Source organism: Melanotaenia boesemani, chromosome 10, assembly GCF_017639745.1.
Source record: "Melanotaenia boesemani isolate fMelBoe1 chromosome 10, fMelBoe1.pri, whole genome shotgun sequence".
Taxonomy (NCBI): domain Eukaryota; kingdom Metazoa; phylum Chordata; class Actinopteri; order Atheriniformes; family Melanotaeniidae; genus Melanotaenia; species Melanotaenia boesemani.
In genome coordinates this window covers 11,804,277-11,826,310 of record NC_055691.1, presented here as the reverse complement: position 1 = coordinate 11,826,310, position 22,034 = coordinate 11,804,277, and the positions used below count along the sequence as shown (strand labels likewise).

General features: G+C 42.2%; 3 protein-coding genes across 7 annotated transcripts in view; 2 read left to right on the top strand and 1 right to left on the bottom strand.

Moving 5' to 3' along the window:
- LOC121646922 (diacylglycerol kinase zeta-like) overlaps positions 1 to 7,976 on the top strand; it is a 63,044-nt gene extending 55,068 nt beyond the window's left edge. For all 5 annotated transcript variants that reach the window (XM_041996042.1, XM_041996041.1, XM_041996040.1 and 2 more), the window contains 3 exons: positions 370 to 406; positions 483 to 582; positions 6,571 to 7,976. In XM_041996042.1, the coding sequence (XP_041851976.1) occupies positions 370 to 406; positions 483 to 582; positions 6,571 to 6,687 (254 nt within the window). In that variant the 3' untranslated portion in view covers positions 6,688 to 7,976. The remainder of the gene's footprint in view (positions 1 to 369; positions 407 to 482; positions 583 to 6,570) is intronic.
- Positions 1 to 22,034, bottom strand: part of b3gnt9 (UDP-GlcNAc:betaGal beta-1,3-N-acetylglucosaminyltransferase 9) — a 615,230-nt gene that overhangs the window by 335,197 nt on the left and 257,999 nt on the right. The gene's annotated exons all lie outside the window — the stretch shown is intronic.
- On the top strand, positions 12,435 to 20,035 carry mdkb (midkine b). Its single transcript, XM_041996148.1, has 5 exons — positions 12,435 to 12,536; positions 15,292 to 15,380; positions 15,929 to 16,102; positions 16,858 to 17,016; positions 19,644 to 20,035. Coding segments are annotated over exons 1-5 (444 nt in total). The 5' UTR covers positions 12,435 to 12,534; the 3' UTR covers positions 19,664 to 20,035.

The window sequence follows — 22,034 nt, the reverse complement described above, 5'->3', positions numbered from 1 at the left end:
GCTACAGGTTGGACATGTCTACAGGCTGGACATGTCTATAAGCTAGACATGTCTTAAAGTGGGACATGTCTCCAGGCTGGACATGTCTACAGGTGGAACATGTCTCCAGGCTGGACATGTCTACAGGTGGAACATGTCTCCAAGCGGGACATGTCTCCAGGTTGGACATGTCTACAGGCTGAACATGTCTACAGGTGGAACATGTCTCCAAGCGGGACATGTCTCCAGGTTGGACATGTCTACAGGCTGAACATGTCTACAGGTGGAACGTGTCTCCAGGTGGGACATGTCTCCAGGTTGGACATGTTTTATGTTTGTTTTTATTTGACTATTCTGTAGTTGGTGATGAATTCTGTCTCTGTCTTCCAGTTCCCATGGCTCACCTGGACGTTGCTGAGAAAGAGACGTAAGTCCTGCCAAACAGAGGAATGATGAAGGATGAATGAAGGGATGATAAACGAGTGAATCTTTTCTTCTTCCAGAGGTGAGACGGCGCTCCACAAGTCTGCAACTCTCTGTCAGAGGAGCATCTGTCACTTCCTGGTGGAGGCGGGAGCGTCACTCATGAAGACAGACCTGCAGGTACAGGAGCACTCACCTGTAACACACACACCTGTAATACAAACACACCAGTAACACACACTCACCTGTAACACACACACCTGTAATACACACTCATCTGTAATACAAACACACCAGTAACACACACTCACCTGTAACACACACACCTGTAATACACACTCATCTGTAATACAAACACACCAGTAACACACACTCGCCTGTAACACACACACCTGTAATACACACTCATCTGTAATACAAACACACCAGTAACACACACTCGCCTGTAACACACACACCTGTAATACACACTCATCTGTAATACAAACACACCAGTAACACACACTCGCCTGTAACACACACACCTGTAATACACACTCATCTGTAATACACACACACCAGTAACACACACTCACCTGTAACACACACACCTGTAATACACACACACCAGTAACACACACTCACCTGTAACACACTCATCTGTAATACACACACACCAGTAACATACACTCACCTGTAACACACACACCTGTAATACACACTCATCTGTAATACACACACCTGTGATACACTCTCATCTGTAATACACACACCTGTAATACACACTCATCTGTAATACACACACACCAGTAACACACACTCACATGTAACACACATACCTGTAATACACACTCATCTGTAATATACACACACCAGTAACACACACTCACCTGTAATATTATTCTATTCTATTCTATTCTACAGTCATTTAGCAGACGCTTTTATCCAAAGCGACTAACATTTGAGAGTAAGAACAACACAAGCATGAATTCAAACAAGATGGGACGTCATAATTAAGTGGTAGTCAGACTGCTGTGAGTCCAGTTGGACCCAGGTACTGTCATGTAGTGATGGAGGCAGTGCATGTCAGTCGGCAGTTGCCTGTGCGGAGTGGCCAGCAAACACACACCTTCGGCACCTTCCTTCTTATTGGTCACCGCCCTGCCAATCCCTATGCCGACCGCCAGCACCCCAGAAATAAAGGACTGCTGTGTGTGCTCAGTCAAGGGGGAGAAACCGTGTGACACAGATGGTTTCACCCTCGGCTTGTCGGACTTGTGGCTTTGTGATTGTGTGTCTTGCTGTGTCTAGTTGGTGGTAAATTTGGCTTTTGTAGCTCTTTAGGGATGTCATCAGTGTTAAAACTATCTGCTTTGTGTTTTGGGTTTAGGAGTTATTAGTAATCGGTTTATTTTGGAAATTATACAGCTCTTTTGGCTGCTCTTTGAGTTGTTTTGTGTTTAAGATAAGCTTTTTTTAGTTAATCCTCACTTATTAAAAATTGAGCTAGTTTGGTTTGATCACTTTTTGTTTTACAACTGTCTTAGTTTATTGGGACTGCTACCTGTTTGTTAACCTTGCTTAGTATGCCAGTCTTTTTTTTTTTTTTTTTTGAGTGTTCTGGAGTTTGGTTTACCTGGCTGGATTTTAAGTTAAGTTCTTAAGCTTTAGCGGTTTTATTTTGGATTTTCCTTAAGCAGTTCTGCTAACCCCAACACTAGTTGTTTTATCAACGTTGTATTTGTTCTGTTTCTGCTCATAACAACAAAACTACATTTTCTTATATTACCTTCTGCCCACCTCTCATTTCTTTTGTTACACCCTCTCATACCCCTGTACTGGGTTGTAACAAAGTGAGGGCTCGTCCGGGAGTTTTTTTTCTCTCCCATGAAATTGTTAAATTTGTGTGGAAGTAAGTATTGATCTTTGTTGTTCTGAACAAAATTCAAGATGGCTACGTCCTTTGATCTGAAACGCTTTCTTGCGACTCCTTCCAGTGGGGATCTTGACTGTTGCCGCAAAGCGCATCTTATGCTGATAGAGAGTCATTACTCTCTAGTGGTCCCGAAATAGGCAACCAAGAGCCAGCTCAAGGCTCTGTTGGTTGAGCAGTTGGAAGCGACTGGGGTGTTAGGGTGCCTGCTGAAAATGTAGTTGTGTGTGAGGACACTCTGGCAAGGGGCGACCCAACAAATGGGGAGGAAACTCCTCTCCCTCGGATTCCCAGTATGGAAATGGCTGAGGAAGGAGAACAGGATGAGAACCTGGGGAGGACACCGGTCACTCTGCCCCGATATGACCCGCCTTCCTCTAATAGCACTGATGCCTGTGGTGGGGCTCGATTAAAAATCCACTTGGCTAGAATGTGTTGCAATGTGTGGCCGTTATTGTTGCAGTGCAAGTTAACTGGAAAAGCCCAGGAGGTTGTTTCAGCTCTTCTATTAAAGGACAGCTTGAACTAGTCAAAAGACACAGTCAAAGCCATAGTTCTCCAAGCTTATGAACTCGTACCTGGAGTATATTGTCAGAAATTCTGCCAGCACAGACAATCTGTGGGGCAAACTTATGTGGAGTTTGTGAGAGAGAAAAGTACTCTCTTTGATAAGTGGTGTACAGTGCCAAAGGCTGGTGATCTAGAATCTTTAAGAGAATTGTTACCATTGGAAGAAGTGTCTGCCTAGGGCATTGTGTTGTTTCTCAACCAACAGAAAGTGACATCACTTTCCTCTGCCGCGCTACTGGCAGATGAGTATGTGCTGACCCACAAAATGTCACTGCCCGCCAGTGTAGAGAAATCCCACACTCGTCCTGTTGGTCAGAAAAGTGCTGAGGAAATGTCAAAAATGTCATATGTGAAAAGTCATGAATGTTTCTGTTGTCACAAGCCTGGTCATCTCATTGCTGACTGTTCAGCTTTGAAGAGAAAGAATCAAAACAAACCACAGTCACCAAAGGGAGTAGGTTTGGTTTGGAAGCAGAACCTCCGCAGAGATGTGAATCCTGACCAGTTAAACAACTCTGATTCGTGCTTTGTACCATTCGTTTTTAACGGCTTTGTCTCTTTACCAGGAAAAGCAGGAGATGATGTCCCAATCTGTATCTTAAGAGATACTGGGGGTTCTCAAACTCATTTAGGCTGATGCACGTCCTTTTTCCAAAACTTCTTTGGGTGGGCATAATGTTGTAATAAGAGGTATAGAGATGGGGTATGTGCCTAGACCGGTTCATAGGGTGCATATTAAGGCAGATTTAATTTGTGACATTTTTCCTGTAGCTGTGTGCCCGGATTACCCATGAAAGGAATCACTTTATTCATGGGGAATGATATAGCGGGACGACGCGTAGTACTACACCTTCAGATACTAGATGTTCCTGCAGCTGTTACTTCACCTGATTCCTCTGAGTCATCAGACCTGTATCCAGCTTGTAACGCGCTCTCGAGCACGACAAACTTGTGATGTTGTTTTGTCGGACACTGCTTTTACGTTTAATTACTGAAGACAAAATCCTTTTGGTTGCTACTGGTGATGACACTCCGAACACACATCAGGGACTGGCACACACCTGTAGAACACACACCTGTAATACACAAACACCCGTAACACACTCACACCTGTAATACAAACACACCTGTAATACACACACACACCTGAAGCACACACACTTGTAATACAGAAACACAACTGTAACACACACACACACCTGTAACACACACACCTGTAATACACACACCTGTAACACACATTCACCTGTGATACACACACACCTGTAGCATACACACCTGTAATACACACACACCTGTAACACATACACACACCTGTAACACACTCATACCTGTAACATACTCACACATGTAATACACACACTCCTGTAACACACACACACCTGTAGCACACACACCTGTAACATATTTACCTGTAACACACACACCTGTAATACACACACCTGTAACACACTTACCTGTAAGACACACACCTTTAACACACTCACCTGTAATACACACACACCTGTAACACACACACACACATATCTGTAACCCACACACCTGTAACACATGCACACCAGTAACACACACCCGTACTACACTCACCTGTAATACACACTCACAAACTTCAAACTTTATTGATTTATAAAGCACTTTTCTCCTCCCTGTCCACGCCCCCATTTAAATATGCAGATCATATTCAAATGAGCCGCACCTGAGACTCTCTGCACGATCAGAAAACTACAAGAGACTGAGCGACGGGGAAAAGGCGAGGCTGCTTTAGACTTCTCACACTTCATGCACGGGTTATTACCCAGAGTTCTTGCACATAGAGACGATCAGGGCTTGTTAGAAAGATTTGAAGCTGTAGTTTAACTGGCAGAAATAATCAGCCATGATGCCGTGAAGACGGGATAGAAAGTGGAGGCACATCACCGGGATTCATTTCAGGACAATAACAGGAATAAATTTCCTCACCCTGAAGCCGCCCATCGCTCGTAGTCTGTTCCCAACCAGGCTGGTACTCAGAATCAGGCCACCTCACCACCATTTACTTAGTTCTAAATTACAGAAGAACAACCTTCTGGATTTTTTATTTATTCATTCATTTATTAATTTATTTGTTTATATTATTTAAACAGAAAATATCTACTTGTTATTTCTACATTTTTTAATAGTTTATTTTTAAATAAAAACACAATCTACTTTTAAAATGAATTACTTTCTGTGTTATTAATTTATTTATTCAAATTAAAGATTACTCTACTTTTTCTTTTTTTTTTTACTGTATTTATTTCTGAGTAAATAACAGATGAGCTGCTGGATTCTGCCTGAGATTAAAGGAGCCTTTACAGAGAAATTAAATGATCTGCTTTCCCTCAACCCTGTTCATTTAAAGCCAGACTGACGGCCGCTGACTGTGTGAGAAGTTTCAGTTTGTGTTGTGTGTCTCTGGTGGTGGAGCGGTTGGTGGGTCGGCCACCAGCCCGATCCCTGCCACCGCCTTTAAATGGATCTCCAGAACTATTTGACCCACTTCTGTAAAGTGATTAATGTTGTGTGTCAGTGAGAAACGAAGCGCTGCAGGATTCCCCGGCTTCGCTCCGACACACACAAAGACCAGGCTCACCGTCGCCATGGTGAAGCCAGCGGTAACAGGAAGCAGCCCATAATCTGAGCGTTTCTCTTCTCCTCTCCACAAAGGACAGAGTTCATGTGTTATTTAGTGTCCAGAGATTCACAGCAGGGATTCAGCCCAGCTGAGAGGCTTCGCTCTCGTTTCTCACACCATCCATCCGTTTATACATCCATCCATCCATCCATCCATTTATACCTCCATCCATCCATCCATCCATATGAAGTATTTATTCCAGAATAGAAACCAGATGTTAAATCTGGTTTAGCCCTTGAACAGAATGAACCGGATTACATCATCTATCAGGTTTTCCTGCAGATCTGGAGTCAGCTGACTCATCAGGATGTCTGGGCTTATCAATCAGTTAATCTACTGTTTGTCTTGATCATTGTTGTTTGTAAGAAATTAAAACTCAGAGAGGTCAAAGGTCATCACACTGTCTGCCTCACTGATGAACATTTACCATCTCACACCGATGCTCTTGATCACATGACTAGAGAGACGTTTACAGAAATAAATCACTTAATCTCCTCGTTAAAGAAACTTTCAGATCTGGATCAGACCGTTCTGGTTAAAGACGTTTACAGATTCCCGACTGCACTGCTGGTGGTTTGGTTTGAGTTTAAACTGGACAGCAAATTAAATCCCGTCCCGTCCTTTCATTTGCAGACATTTTAATGTGGTTATTTTCATTTTTAGGTGAGACTTGTTTCTCTCTGGAAATCTCTGAAGTTTAACCCCTTGATGCCTAAATTTTTTTACAGTTTAATAAAATGCTAAATTAAAACTATAAAAGTATTTTTTTAAATAAAATAAAGATTGGAAAAAATAAAATATGATTAAATATTAAATAATAAATACATTATATAAAAATAAATACATATATAATAGTTAATAAAATAAATAAGTGGAATTAATAAATTAGACAAAAAGTAATAAAATTTCAAATAAAGGTGGTTTGTAATTAATTTGTGACACCAGGCATGAGAGGGTTAAACATGGGGAACTGATGTTACTGCAGCCCAACCAGTCCAACAAGTGGGCCCACATTCTGCTGTCTGTGTTTCAGGGGGACACTCCCAAACAGCGCGCCGCCAAGGCCAACGACCAGGAACTGGCTGACTACCTGGAGAGCTGCCAACATTACCAGATGATCCAGAGAGAGGACCAGGAAACGGCGGTGTGACCCACAGCCCGTACGATTTGCCCGTCGGTCTGATACCCTCCTGCCCAACCCACTCTCAACATGTCCATCATCTGGCCGGTCTGAGGAAGAGTAGATGGTCTGAATGTAACCTGTTCAAATAGGGCAGGAGGTTGAAGATAAACTCACTGTTTTTGTCTCATTTTTTATTTTAATTTTATTATTAATATTATTTTTTCTGCTTTAACTGATCAGAAATAAAGTGTTGTCATGGATACTGTCAGTCTGTAGCTGCCTGGATAAAAAGCTTCTGGACACTAAAAGAAAAGTCAAACTAGCAGAAATTGGAGTCAGTGTGAGACGACAAAGACGCGTACAGAGAAAGAAACAGCTGCTCACAGCAAACATCCGCATCATTCGTACTTTTTCAGAATTCATACGTCGGCAGCATTCGTACATCTGTAATTCGTACATTTGCAGCATTCATACATCTGCAACATTTGTACGTTTGTAGCATTCGTACTTTTTCAGAATTCATACGTCGGCAGCATTCGTACGTCTGTAATTCGTACATTTGCAGCATTCATACATCTGCAACATTTGTACGTTTGTAGCTTTCGTATGTTTGCAGCATTCATACGTCTGCAGCATTCGTATGTCCGCAGCATTTGTACGTCTGCAGCATTCGTACGTCTGCAGCATTCGTACGTTTGCAGCATTTATACATCCATCTGCATGTACAAATGTTGCATCCACCTGCAGAATTCGTCCGTCTGCAATATTTGTAAGTTTGCTACATTTGTCCTTCTGCAGCATTCGCACATTTGCAGCATTCGTACGTCTGCAGTATTTGTAAGTTTGCAGTATTAATACATCGATCTGCAGCATTTGTCCGTCTGCAGTATTTGTACGTTTGTAGCATTCGTATGTCTGCAGTGTTCATATCCGATAACGTGTCTTCTGTGAAGCTTTTCGTTTGGATGTCTGGATATTTATCGTAGGTCAGCATGAGTTTAGATATTTATGATGGGGTTGTAGACATTAAAGATCAAACTGTTTTAGACGTTCTACTCGTCTGTTAAAGCAGGAAGCCTTCAGTGTGTGTGTGTTTGTGTGTGTGTGTTTGTGTGTGTGTGTGGACTGTAAATAGCTGCGATGTCTGTAAACTTGTCAGATTTGAAACTTTAAACAGAAGCTGATTTTGCCAAAGCAGTCCGACCTGGTTATCCACCTGCAGACAGGATGAAGTTATTATCATTGTACGATGTTCATGTAATAACTGTTTGGTTTCATCATTTTTGAGTGACCTGCAATAAAGCATGTCAGCATCACCTACGTCTTCCGCTTTTTATCTGACTTTCCTCAAGCAGAAACACATTCAGACGATGACATAATTCCAGATTAACATCAATAAAATATATCGGCTGGATTTCAGGAAATTTAAACATTATTTCTAGCAGCTCTTCATCTAATAAATCCTTTATCTCTTTTTTCCCTCACATCCACAGCATATTTATATATATATATATATATTTATATATATAATTTTTTTTTTTACTTTACAAACACAATAGAAAACTACTGGTGTACAGACAGAAACACATTGAATAAAATAGAATAAAATGCTTTGTCATCATTGTGCAGAAGTACAGTGACATTACACTGCATCTCTAAATTGTGTTTATTTAAATGAAAATGACACAAAATATTTAAAGATGATAAAATAACAAACTAGACGTATAAAAATCTAAATATTTAAAATCCTGGTTTGGAGCCTGAAACACAAAAGCACTGAAAAATGTAAGCAGACAAATCTAAAGGAAACGGATGTGTCCTCCACTTCCAGGATTCCTATAACTTTATTTTCTACTAATCTGGAAGGTGGTTTTTCCTGGATAAAATTAGCATAAATATCACACCAGTTTTCTGTGGATGCTGTCACTGGGTGGAGACATTTTCTCTGACCACATTTCTTCATATTTAGTTTGTTTCCTTTTTAATTATTTATTTGATGTCAAACTTCTTGGCTTAGTTTCCTTTGTCTCATAAAATCGAATGCACTAATGAATTATCTATGAAAATTATTTGACCTTTTTTACCTATTGACAAAACTATTATTGTTATGACATATCTGAATAAACCTAAAAAGTCAGTAGTCTAACCCAAGTTATCTTCTTTATAAAACTAAAACTATAAAACTAAAACTAGTCTGATGAGAGACTATTACCAATCGACTTCAGGTAAAGTCTGTTGTAATTTGAGTCCAATTTGTTTGGAAAAACAATCAAACTGATGAGAGCATCCAAGGATCCTAATGTCCCCAGACACAAGAAATCCTTCATCAGTCTCCACATATCTTCCCATCCAGCTTCATGATCAGGATTCTGCCGATGGGAGACGTAACCCTGTGGGGATGGGACGTCACATTTTCCATCAACTGAAGAGTTTGAATTTTATTTTATTTCCAAATATGTTTTACATTATTTTAAATGTTTTTTCACATCTTTAAGTTCAGATTTAACATTGTTAACCCCATAATGCCTGAATTTATTTTTTTACAATTAAACTACAATAAAAATAAATACAGGAAAAAAATCTAAGTATAAAAGAAAACTAAAAAAATTAAAACTTATGTAATTGAGTCCATTTTAAAAAGAAGGAATTCCTGTAATTTAATCATTTTTTGGTGACAACAACATGAATTGAGTTTTTTTAGGTAGTGGTTTTGAGTTAAATCTGGTTGGAGGTTTACCTGATTTTAGAGCAGAAGAAGTTTCAATCTCCAAAATAAAAGCATCAGTTCCTCCAACCTCAGGCGATCTACATGACAGATCAGATGGTCTCGTTATTTACTGAAGAGAAACTAAAAGTCAGAGTCAGAATGATGATCCAGCCGCTTCTAGACGCTCCTCGAGCAGCAGGAAGCTGCAGCCATGGTTTCCTGGATGATGTCATCAGTCTCTGCCATGGTGGTGGAGGAATTTTCCTCCACTCTTCTTTCCATCTCTACTTCAGCTCATCTGAAGGTCCCACCACAGCATCTCAGTCAGGATGAGGTCTGGACCACACTGAGACCTCCTACCCCTCCAGCCTTCAGTCAGCTGAAGAAGCAGCTGGAGAGACTGAACCAGAACCAGCCTGCAGGTCCAGAGGGACTCTGACTGGACCAGGTCAACACCTGGTTCTGGTGTAGACCTGCTGCTCTGTTTGGGATCTTTGTCCTGCTGCATGAGACAGTTCCAGCCAGGCTTCATCTGTCAGACGGATGTATTCACATCTGACTGTAGAAGCTTTTGGTATCCAGAGGAGTTCATGGTCCATCAATGACTGTGAGGTGACCAGATCGTCAACCCTCCACCATCGTGCTGACGGCTGATATGAGGTATTCAGGATCAAACATGTCCTCTTTGGTCTGGTCTGTCCAGGACCTTATTGTCTCCTCACTGCTTCTCCAGTGCAGGGTTAGGGTTAGTTTTTGTTTTGTTTTGTTTTTTTTTCTTTCTTTCTTTACACTATATTTTTTTACTACAGGTGTCAGACATTTTTACCTTGTACTTCAAATCCATTTTTTCCACAAGAAAATGAAACTTTGGTGCTATGACCAAAAAGTAAAACCACCTGAAAAACAAAAACACACAAAAATAAGAAAAGACATACATAACAACAACACAACAAAACACAACACCCAGCATGGACAAGGATATACAGAGCGAGGGAATGACGGTGGTCTTGAGACTATTGTTAACAGAAAAATCCAGAAAGGTTACCATGGGCAGCATAACAGTAGTTTCTGCTAAAATACACCAGGCCCATTGGTACAGAACGAACTCATGTGGTTTCAGTCACTTTCATAGTCACGGTAAAGCCAAACTAAAAGCCGGAGGGAAGGTTTATAAGCTGGTTAGATGAGTCATTCTCACACAATGTCCCTTTAATATGTATTCCTCTCACCTCCTTATTCTGTCGGATGGCCTGTGCCAGGGGTTCAATATAGAGCAACAGATGGAAACATCCAAACCTGGACTTCATCCATTGTTCAGCAGATTGTAGGATCTAAGTTATTAATAATTAAGGTATCTGCATCGTAACCACCACTCACCTCTTCTGGGGGCTTATCACTGTGAGGGTGTTTCTTTTCAGAGTGTTTTACACGTGTTTTTAACACAGTTTACTGGTGAGAAACCTGAACGTGTCGATGGAAAAGTATCCGGATCCCCCAAAATGGCAGCGAAGGCCACAGTGCCGTCACATCTGTGCTCTCTGAACATGTATGCTAGTGGCTGAGCATGCCAACACTAACTCTAACCAATCAGATTTTAGAATAGCTGACACCATAAAAACGGAAACAGAGAAAGAACCAACAGCTGGAGCTTCGAAGTCAGCAAACTGAGAAATGGAAGCAGTCTGGCCAGACATTGTTCCAGAAATCTTCGTTCTGATGCACCATCGCCAGCCTAAGCCATGTTGCCATGTTCCTCACACCATTCCCAACAAGCTGTACGGGTTCAGTCTTTTCTCACTGGATTATCATTAACTTTAATATTCAACCTGCTGGCTGAGGCCTAGAGAGTCTGAGATGGAGGTCTGGGTTTTTCCTGGACTGAACCTGCTGGGACATCCAGTCCTGGGAAGATCAGCTGATGTCTGGAATATTGTCCACTTCTCCGGTAGGATGGTGGAAATGAGCTGATAACCTTCCCAGATTGACACAAACAGACCTGCAGACCCTGAACACCGCTATTAGTTTCAGAAAGATTCTTCCTGGTGTTGTGATGGGATTTATTGAATATTAATCACTAAAATTATAAACTAACTTAAATGTGAATCTTTTACGTCATCTGTGGTGAATCGGATCGATAATCATCGGACTCTGTTCGGTTGTTCCTGCATCGCTTGTTTCCACCTAAAACTGTTTCTTTTTCCAGTCCTGAAGCAGAAACCAGCTACAGCAGTACTTAATCTGGAGTTAATCCTGTTTTATCCCTGAAACCAAAGCAAACATTCCCTCTATCCCCCATCAGGCCCCCCCAGCTCCGACAGGAATGAATGAGACTTCTTTAATTTGTCCTTTTCTCAGAAATCCCACTTCAGTTTCTTTCCAGGAAACTGTCAGGACTCGTGTTCAGGAACTTTGTCGGACATTCGGAATAAAAACTCTTATTCTGAGGAAGAGGAGGAAGAGCTGATCCAGTACATATCTGTTTATGTGACACAGTTAAAGTTCACTCAGAGGGTTTACCATCTGCAGCAACAAAGAGAATCCACATCAGAAGACCATGCCTCAGAACCGGGTCTGGACTGGAATAAGTAGAGAATGTTTTGGATCAAGAGATGAGTCGGGAAAAGAGTTTGGAGATGAATGAGTCTGGAAACAAAGACCTCCGCATGACTGAGCCATCAGGAGCCCAGAGGGGGGAGCCGGACCCGCCTCCCAGACCCTGACCCGGATCTGGATCCACCTTCCAGAATCAGAGCAGAACTCTGTAGAACCAGCAGAGCTGAAGATCTGAACACGTTAAAATCCTCCTGAAAGAAAACCCAGTTTCATCTTCTGCAATTAAAATAGCTTCATCATCATCATCATAGAGAGGAAAAGTGAACTTTGACCCAGTTCAGCGTGCGATAAACAGATGTTCCCAGCACACATACCTGAGACACACCTGCACCTCAGCCAGATGCAGCGCACACTCCTCCACCAAGACACACATCCCAAAGATTAAACAGACTTTATGCAAATGAGCGGGACTTGTTTTGTTCCCGGGATTAAAGCCTGTGATGTCACCGCGCGCGTGTGTGTGTGCGCGCGCGAGGGGTGTTGGGAGCTGCAGCTGAGGCAGCGACAGAAGACGAAGATCCACAGCTTGACCGGCTGCTTCCTCTCAGGCCCGCATGTAAGTCTCTTTCTTTCACATTTTCCACCGGAATGATCCGCGATTTCTTCCAGAATCTGATCCGATGTTTGAGAATGCGATGGATCGATCCGAGTTTCTGATGTTTGATTGATTCAGATCATTTCAGGATTTTTTCCTTATCGCGGTTTGTTTTCATCCAGACGGACCACTTCTATTTGTTTTTACTTATACTGATCATAACTGTTTGGCGTCGGTTTGGTTTTTGATTGTTAAATCTGAGCGAAGGAAAACAGAAGGAAGAAGGGAAAACTGGAAGGAGAAAAAAACCAAAGGAAGAGAGCTCAGCAAAAGAAAGACGGATTGTTAGGAGGTAGGAGGAGAAAAAAGAAGAATCCTGTTTCCACGAGATGAAGGAAAACTGGAGGGACATGTTTCATTGTTTCCGTTCCTCAAAAACTTTGTTCATCAACTTCAGAATTTTCTTTGGACAGGAAGTAGAAACTAGACAGGAAGTAGAAGCTAGACCAGGGGTGCCCAAAGTTGGTCCTTGAGGGGCGCTGTCTTGCAGATTTTCCAGTGTTTCTTGCTTCAACACACCTGACTCAAATGAAATAGACCCAACAGCCTACTAAATTTTGCACAATGACTCAGCAATTTGAGTCAGGTGGTTTCGGAGCAGGGACACATCAAAAACCTGCAGGATTGGGGCCCTTGAGGATCGGAGCTGGGCACCCCTGAGCTAGACAGAAGGTGGTCTGAGCATCCTGGAGAAGAAAAAAAGATTTCAGAAAGTTTCTCATCTTCCTGTTCAAATCATTTGGAGGACTTTCGTTCTCTGGCGTCCTCCTGTCCGGTCTCTTGGACCTGAGTCTCTGGAGATGTTTGGAGGACTTTCGGTCCCTGGCGTCCTCCTGTCCGGTCTCTTGGACCTGAGTCTGTGGAGATGTTTGGAGGACTTTCGGTCCCTGGCGTCCTCCTGTCCGGTCTCTTGGACCTGAGTCTGTGGAGGTGTTTGGAGGACTTTCAGTCCCTGGCGTCCTCCTGGCTGGTCTCTTGGACCTGAGTCTCTGGAGATGTTTGGAGGACTTCCTGTCTCACGTTGTCTCACATGGTCCAGGATGAACCCTGGGATTCAGGAGGAAGTGATCTAAATGTTGCTCCTGGTCCTGGACCAAAGGGAGCATCCCGCTCCTTTTCTTCATGCTAAGATTTGATTGTTTTCTTATGCAAATGAGTTTCCATTCAGGGTGGGGGGAGGAGTGGGGGGGCTCCTCGGAGGTAGCGTGGAATCCGTGTTGGGCTTTAGAGGACTGAAACCAGGCTAGAGGAGGCTTTGTTTTGGCCCAATGAATCAGGATTCTTTTGAGAGGAAATCTAAAGGGCTCTTTGAGTTGCTGCTTGCACCCCCCACCCCCCAGCCCTGCTCCTCCTCCTCCTCCTCTTCATGGATGAAGGACAGACTGGAGGCCTGCTGAGAGCCGGTTCTTTCTTCATAAAGAAGGAGGAGGGCAGGATTTGCTCTGCCAGCTGACATGTGAAAGAGGAGGCTGTCATCTCGCAGCACAATGACAACACTCAGCTGCAGAGGGGCATTCTGGGTAATTGACTCCATTTTTCTAAGCAGAATCAGAAGCCTGCGCAGCGTCCGTCCCGCAGGTTTTACATTTGAGAACAGGGTCTGCATACATTAGCCCACTTCCATAATCCTGCTGCACCACAATAGTCAGATTATCAGGTTTAGGCGTCGCGAGATGCGGATCCGGCCTGAAAGGGGGCAGATCGGCTCCGGACTCGGTTTAGACCATCTGGTCCCTGCAGAGCCGGATCATTCGACTGCCGATTAAAATAAAAACCAAACCAGATGATTCCAGATTTCAGCAGAAATATGTTACAACACAAAGTCAGAGGGTGTCCTCCAAAACAAGGACCAGGAACGGGAGCAGAACTAGAACTAGAACTAAAACTAGAAACAGAACCAGGAAGAGGAGGAGCAGTGTTTTTTAATGATGTCATATAAAACAAGTTTGTTTTTCTTTGTTTTATTGAGTAATTTGTTTGTTTTTGTTTATGTTTTGTTTGTTTTTTTTGTTTGTTGTTCTTTAACAGTCTTTTTTTGTTTCTGGTGTTTTGTGACTTTTGGAGCCGTTTTTCTGAGTAAACAAGATTTGGAAAGAAACTAACAAACAAATAACAAATAGATAAATAAATAAATAAATCTGTTTTTTCTAATTTTATAATAAATTTTTTTAAGATCTCAGAAATTAAAAATGACCAGTCAGCTTTGGGGGATAAAATTATTTCATGAATTCACAGAAAAACAGAATTTATTCAACTTGATTTTGGTTTAGTGGTAGTAGACTCTCAGTTGTTCTCCATCAGTTTTTCCTGATTTTTCCAGCAGGCTGTTTTTTTCTTTTGAACTGTTTTGTGTCGATGAGTCTCCGTAGCTTCAGACGGTGGAGCCTCGGGCCCACGGCCCCTGACCCCATTAAGCCTGATGGGTAATCCCTCCCTAGATCCTCCCATCCTCTGTGAAACTGTACATCTGTCCACACATGTACCAGTATCTCACGCACACACACACATACAAACACACCCTGGTGTTGATATTCATTGGATCTTTAATCTGAATGTTTTTTGGCTGGAGGATTTTTCCAGAAGTCCGACCGGACCAGATCACAAGTTCTCAGCCAGGCGCCGGGATGTCTGCTAGAACCTGATGAAGTCCAGCCCCGAGACGGCGTTTCTGTCCTGGTCCGGTCTAACCGGACTGTCTGTGGTTTGGTCTCTGCAGGATGCGAAGTTTGTTGTCAGTGACGCTGCTCCTGGTCCTGGTCCTGGTCCTGACGGCCGAGGCCAACAAGAGATCCAAAAATCACAGAGGTGGGAACTTAAAGAGAAACCTGGTGGCGGGGACTCTGATTTCTGCTGCACACCGATGTAACACAACCAGAGAACCGGTTTTCCTGTTGTTCATGAATGCCTCACATTACTGGAAACTAAACTGAGACCTGATGGAAAACACAGATTCCAGCATCACGACTGACATCATGTTTATTTGTATGACATCATGTTCTTTGATAGACGTGTCTCAGTTTCTTCATTCAGATTCAAGAAGTTTAGGTTAGTTTAAACTTAAATGTCATTAAAGTAAAATAAAAACAGGCTGTATCATTTTTAGATTTTTCCAGCAGATCAGCCTAAATGCAGATAATATTACAGTTCTGTAACCAGACTGGACCAGACTAAGACCAGACTGGACCAAAGTGGACCATACGGGACCAGACTGGGACCAGACTGGACCAGACTAGGACCAGAGTGGACCATACAGGACCAGACTGGACCGGTCATCTGTAGTAAAGAGTAAATAAGGACCACAACTTCCTGTGTGCCTGGTGGTTCCAGTGTGTGATGGTGTTGTTCTTCACCAGGTGGTAAACATGATAAGTCTCGACCCATTTCCGAGTGCTCCCCTGCAGAGACGAAATACGGGAAATGTGTCCCAGATCACGGAGACTGTGGGGACGGTCTGAGAGAGGCCACCTGCAAAGATCGCACCGACAAGATCCACTGCAAGATCCCCTGCAACTGGAAGAAGGACATCAGTGAGGTTCACGCACCTTCAGCACACACCTAAGGACCTGAGCTCCAGCTTCAGGGTCCAGAAATGGCCCCAAGTTCTTTCATCTTAACACATTTTTCTGCAGAAAAATATTAGAGTCAGTTCATGGTGTCAGGGAGGAGAATGAGATAAATCTGAAGGTAAATAAATGATGAGCTCTATGAAACAAACAGCAGCTCATTGGTTCTGAGATGAAGGAGAAAAACAGCTGACAGGAGGATCAACCTCCTCTGTGTCGGGCTTTTAATAAACATTTAGACTCTAATATTAATTATTTATGAACCCTTCACCTCCATCAGTTATAAATCAGATATGAAACGGATCCTGATTTCATCATAAGATTAAGGGATACTTGCTGCCAGCTGGTGGTGAAGGTGGAGATGACAAGAAACTCCAAACCAACAAACAAAAACAGCTTTATGGTTACAAATATTGAAATGAATTTAAACAAAATCTTAAATGTTATTTTACCTGAAAAGTCAAATAAACCTGAAGTTTTCTCTGCAGTCAGCAGTGAGGATAAAAACCTGTTTTATGTCTCTTGTGGATGTTTTATTTCTGCATTAAAAACCTGCTGAGATCCGACTTCTGAGCCCAGAACACAGAACCATTTATCCACAAAGTAAATAAAAACATACTAACTTTATATCTGTGTTGTCATGACAACCTGCAATTGAACCAGCAGGTTGCAGGTGAGCTGGACTGGTTCGGGGGTTAAATGCTGACTTGTCTTCTCAGGTGACTGCAAATACAAGTTCGGATCGTGGAGTTCCTGCGACGCCGCCACCAACACCAAGACCCGGTCCGGAACCCTGAAGCGAGCCCTGTTCAATGCTGAGTGTCAGACCACCGTCAAGGTGTCCAAACCCTGCTCCTCCAAAGTCAAGAAGACCAGAGGTGAGCTGGTTCATGAAAACTGACCCAGTCCAGAATCCTCTGATGGTTCTGTGGTTCCGTCTCCTCTTATCAGAACAGTTCTTCGTGTTGGAGTTTACAGTTGGTCTGGACCCCGTCAGTCTAGAGGAGGATTGACTGGGGGCCAAACTGTGACACGGACCAGGACACAAACCGAGACACAAACCGGGACACAGGCCAGGACAGGGACCAGAACACAGACCAGGACACGTGGAAATAAGATCCTTTATTAAAACAGGTCCAGATCTGAGTAAATAACGGTGTGATCATCGTCTGGTGTAAAAAGTGAAGCTGAATCAAACTCAAACAACCAATCAGGTTTTTTTTCCAGCTACATGCTTTAATCTCGTCTACGTCATTGATCAGATTGATCAGGTTCTTCATCAGCTGGTTTCATGACTCTTATTCAGAAGATATAAACAGCTGGACAGACAGATGTTATCGATATAATAAAGAATAGACATCGACTACTACTGCTACTAGCCCTGACATGCCGTAGAGCCGCCATTGGACCGGTACCCACTATCTGTCTATCTGTGTGTATGTATATATATATGTATATATATGTATATGTATGTATGTGTATATATATATATATATATATATATATATATATATATATATATATATATATATAAAAAAGAATATCTCACACTGCCCGGTGATTGAGTGGAGAATATTTACATTTATGAATCAGTTATGATGATTCACCTACTTTTTGGAGGTGAACTGGGAATAAGAAGATTGATGGAATAACACCATCTCTGAGTGGGACAATCTGGCCTGTCCTGTCAAAATCTCCCTGCTTAAAATGCTCACTACAAAGCACAGAGGAAACACTGGCAGTGAATCCTTCCCTCCTCAAAGCCACTTCCCACTTCCTCCTCAAATCTTTGTCTTTGGGAAACCTAAAAAATGAAAACAGGAAACTTGGGAGACAACACTAGAACATTTTACAAATATGGTCAAGCTTATTTGTTTCCTTCACACTTCTTAAAACATTCTTTAACTAAACTACCATTGTGATGCCAAATTTTTTATAATGAACCAACCCTGTTTAAAATGTGATTAATCTTATTTGGAAACTTTTCAGATGTTCAGTTGTCTGCATTTTCAAGTAAAGCCTGGTACACACATAACAATATTTGAGCTGTTTTTGTCCTGATTTTGCCTCTTTCCGACCTCGGACGGCATCATTGTGAGATTTCCCTGTCCATCATTTGGTCTGTGGTGTGTTACGAGCCGCTTTGTCCCCATAATCCGCTCCGAAACGGGTTGCAGCCGACAATTGGGAACATTGAACGTTTAATATTTCAGAGCCAATTTCTGAGGAACACTGACGACTCGTGCATTGTGACTGCGTGGATGGTGATGTGGTACAGAATGTAGCCAATCAGAGAGCAAGCTGGCTGGGGAACAAGGAAGTAAATAAAGTGCGTGTTCACGCCATCTTTAGTCTGGTATTTTTTTCAGTTCTGGCTTTTTCTGTTAACAGTAGTCCCAAGAACACCATCATTCCCTCGTCCTACATATCCTCTTCCATGCTGTGTGTTGAGTTTTCCGATTGTTACTATGTTTCTTCTTCTTCGTTTTTTGCTGGTTGTTGCTATGGTTCTTGTTCTATGTTTCGACGTTTGTCCGGCTTGGAGGACTAGATTGTAGATGAGTTGCTGGACAGCATCGTAATGTGTGTGTTGTTCTGTGATTACATTTTTGAAGTACACCCACAGTACGATCAAAATTGATTTTTTGTGAGGTCCCGACCAGATAAAAAAATCTCATAAGATTAATAAAATTGTTATGTTTGTACCAGGCTTAAAATGGGTGGGAATGAGTCATGAGAGGTAGCTTACTAATGGTGAAATGTGAATAACACAGGCTGTGACACCAGTGTAAAATTTACTGGTCAATGTGATATACTAGTAATATTGGTTATATTTCTACAATAATTACAATGTAATCTAAGACAATACTATGATTAATGAGGTGAACACCGGCACTAAACATAGCCTATCAAGCTAGCTACAATTTGACTGATGGGCATAAATACAGCACAGTAATATTCGATTCACACAATATGACTAAGAGTAATGTTCAAACTTGTGAAAAGTAATCCCGTGTGCCCTGTCTCCGCAAATTTGAACAGGAATATGCTGCACAATACTCTGTCATCTTGTGTGGCGGTGTACTATCTGATTAGCTACCGGTCCAAAATTGCGGCCACATTTCCCGCCCTCCAATAGCTATAGCTAATGCGGCGTCTACTCTTCATTATGTCCATGGATGTTATCGCCATGGAGACAGCTGCTCTAGAACATGGCTGATGCAAAACAACACATGGAAGAACATTACATGCTGCATTCACTGACACTTGGACATGTGTAAACTTCCTGTAAACTGACATGACACAGGAAGTTGTTTCAGATTCACCACACTTAGCAGCTGGATTGTAAACCTGGACGGGATGTAAAAACCTGGAAAACTAACATTTCTGGAAACTTTCCCAGATCTTCTGAGCATGAGCAGAAGTCCATCTGAAAGTTTCTGATTTGATCTCTGTAGGTTGCTTTTGGTTCTGGTTCTGACCCCGTCTGTGTTTCTGTCTCCAGGAGAGAAGAAGTCCAACTGAAGGATGAAACGTGAAGCAGATGATGGACAGATCTCTTCCTCCAGATGAACGATCGTCCTCCCTCCTTCAAACACAAAAAACAAGACTCCAAAACCCGCCGCCCTCTGCCATTTGGTTCTGATGTTTGTTCTGGTTCTAATTTGTTGTTTATTTGGGTTTAAGCCTAAAGCTTTTTAGATGATGAGAGTAACGCGCCTGCAGTAGTCGATAGTTTAACATTTAACAGCTAGTCTTAATGTAGCTCAGAAAATTAACGCCCAGGAAGCAGCGCCGTCTTCCTCCAGCTTGCTTCTGAAGTATTTCTGGATCTCCAGATTATTGATGACTCGTGTACAAATGAACAAATTAAAGACTGTACATTGTTTTGGTGAAGACTTTGGTCTGTTTATTGGAGTTATGATCAGGTCCTGTTTTGAATTCACTGAACCGGATCATCGTGTGTTTACAGGATCCTGATGATGCTGAAGCACTTTTACAGTCATGTGATCAGTGGTTACAGAACCCCCCCATCACTGGGTGGGTGATTCTCCAACATGCAACCTGAAACAGAGCTTTGACTCAAATATTCGGCAGTTTCAACTCTTCATTCTACTCTAATATAAATTTGATCTAAAATTCAGAAGCACAAAGATCCTGAAATGTGTTTAATTTGCTTTCTGTTGCTTCAGTTAAAGAAAAATGAAAGCAGCAGCAACGCTAAACGGGACTCGCAGGTCCGAGCGCCGCCTAGCGGCATCGTTCACTCTATAGGACTTTACAACGTTACGTTCGCGTGTTTCCTTCTTTTGCCTCATTTCCACTTCCTTTACCTATGAAACAAGATAAGTTGTGAAACGTGAAATGTTGTCAAACTACAGAAAGTCCCTTTACGTTGTCATGGTGATTAGGCTAATCATCCACTAGAGGGCAGGACTGAGTTACCATCTTAGCAACTTAGTTATATTTAGCGAGTATTCAGACCTCTAGCAACTTGCTTTCATAAAAGCTCCCAGACAAATTTAACATTTTTCTGGTGATATTGCAGATTTATGGAGACTGACGTGGAAGCACGTATCCTTCTAGAGGCCCATTTGTGCTCTACAATAAACATGGATACAGACCATTTCGTCCTTCTGGATCATTTATGTGCATACTTTCATCCACTTTGGGGGTCTTGTAGATGTGTAGCCTGACAGAGCAAACGGAGCGGTAGCACCAGTAACCGTGGGGGGCAGTGTTGATCTGTATAGCTGATGTGCAACGAAAGGAATAAATAAAGAGGAAGCTGTGGTGTATTTAATGTCCATACAAACCACCCCCTCTACTGCACTGCCTTTTTATGTCTCCTTCTGAGAATGAACATCATCATGATTGCCTCCACTGTCTGAAACTGACCTCAGAACTCGGAGGTGAACTCTGCACTGCCCTCTGGTGGATTTACAGGCTAACAACCGTAGGAAAGGATGAATGGAAGTATGAGAGCAGTGATGTTTAAGACAGATGTGCCCCTTTTTTTAATGTAAAGGGAGAAGAAATGAGCTTTTATTCTGATCAATAAGCAGCAGTGCTGCCGTAGGCCCCTCCCTGTCTCAGAAAACCCACAGGAAGGCGGGTCCTCACGCCACCATCCCTCCCAGCTGCAATCAGAGCAGATGTTCACATCCTGACTGCTGATAAATCATGTATGAAGCTTACAGTCCGATATTGACGGTTGTTTTTTATTATCTTAGAATGAAGCATTTCTATCTATTTGCCTTGGGTACACATTCATGGCAGCTGCCACCATTTTTATTATGGTGTCTGAATAGACAAAAAACTCTGTGTGAAGCTTTAAAACTGCGGTAGCGGCTTTATTTGATAGGAGCTAGAGCCCCGTTTGGGATATGTAACTCCTTAAAAACACCATAAAAAAGGACAGTGCAGATGTTGTTACCTGTAGTGCAGTCAACGCTGCACCTGAGGCTGCCGATCCCCTCACACATAAAAACATCTTATGTCGGGAAGAATTTTGGCCAACCCTCTTCCTCTATCCTTGCGTCGTTGTGTGTCCAAGACTAAATAATAAATAAGAACTTTTGCCGTGTCCAAGCAAGAATAAAGGAAGAGGCTTGAATGATTACATAAAAAAAAACAAACACACACACATACACACACACACACACACACACACACACACACACACACACACACACACACACACACAAACAAACAAAAAACAAACAAAAAAACAAAAACAACAATGAACAGAAGACATTTCTTTTGTAGTTTTAAACATTCATGTTTTTTTTTATTCATTTTTCGGCCCTCCTACGACATCATTCCTTCATCAATACTCTGTCGTATTGTCTGCCTGTTTGGTCACTTACAACAAATGAAATCCTTGAACCAGTAG

Coding starts and splice junctions, on each gene's coding strand:
- mdkb (XM_041996148.1), top strand. Junction 15,381..15,928: donor GAGATCCAAAAATCACAGAG/GTGGGAACTTAA, acceptor GTTCTTCACCAG/GTGGTAAACATGATAAGTCT. Junction 16,103..16,857: donor CAACTGGAAGAAGGACATCA/GTGAGGTTCACG, acceptor TTGTCTTCTCAG/GTGACTGCAAATACAAGTTC.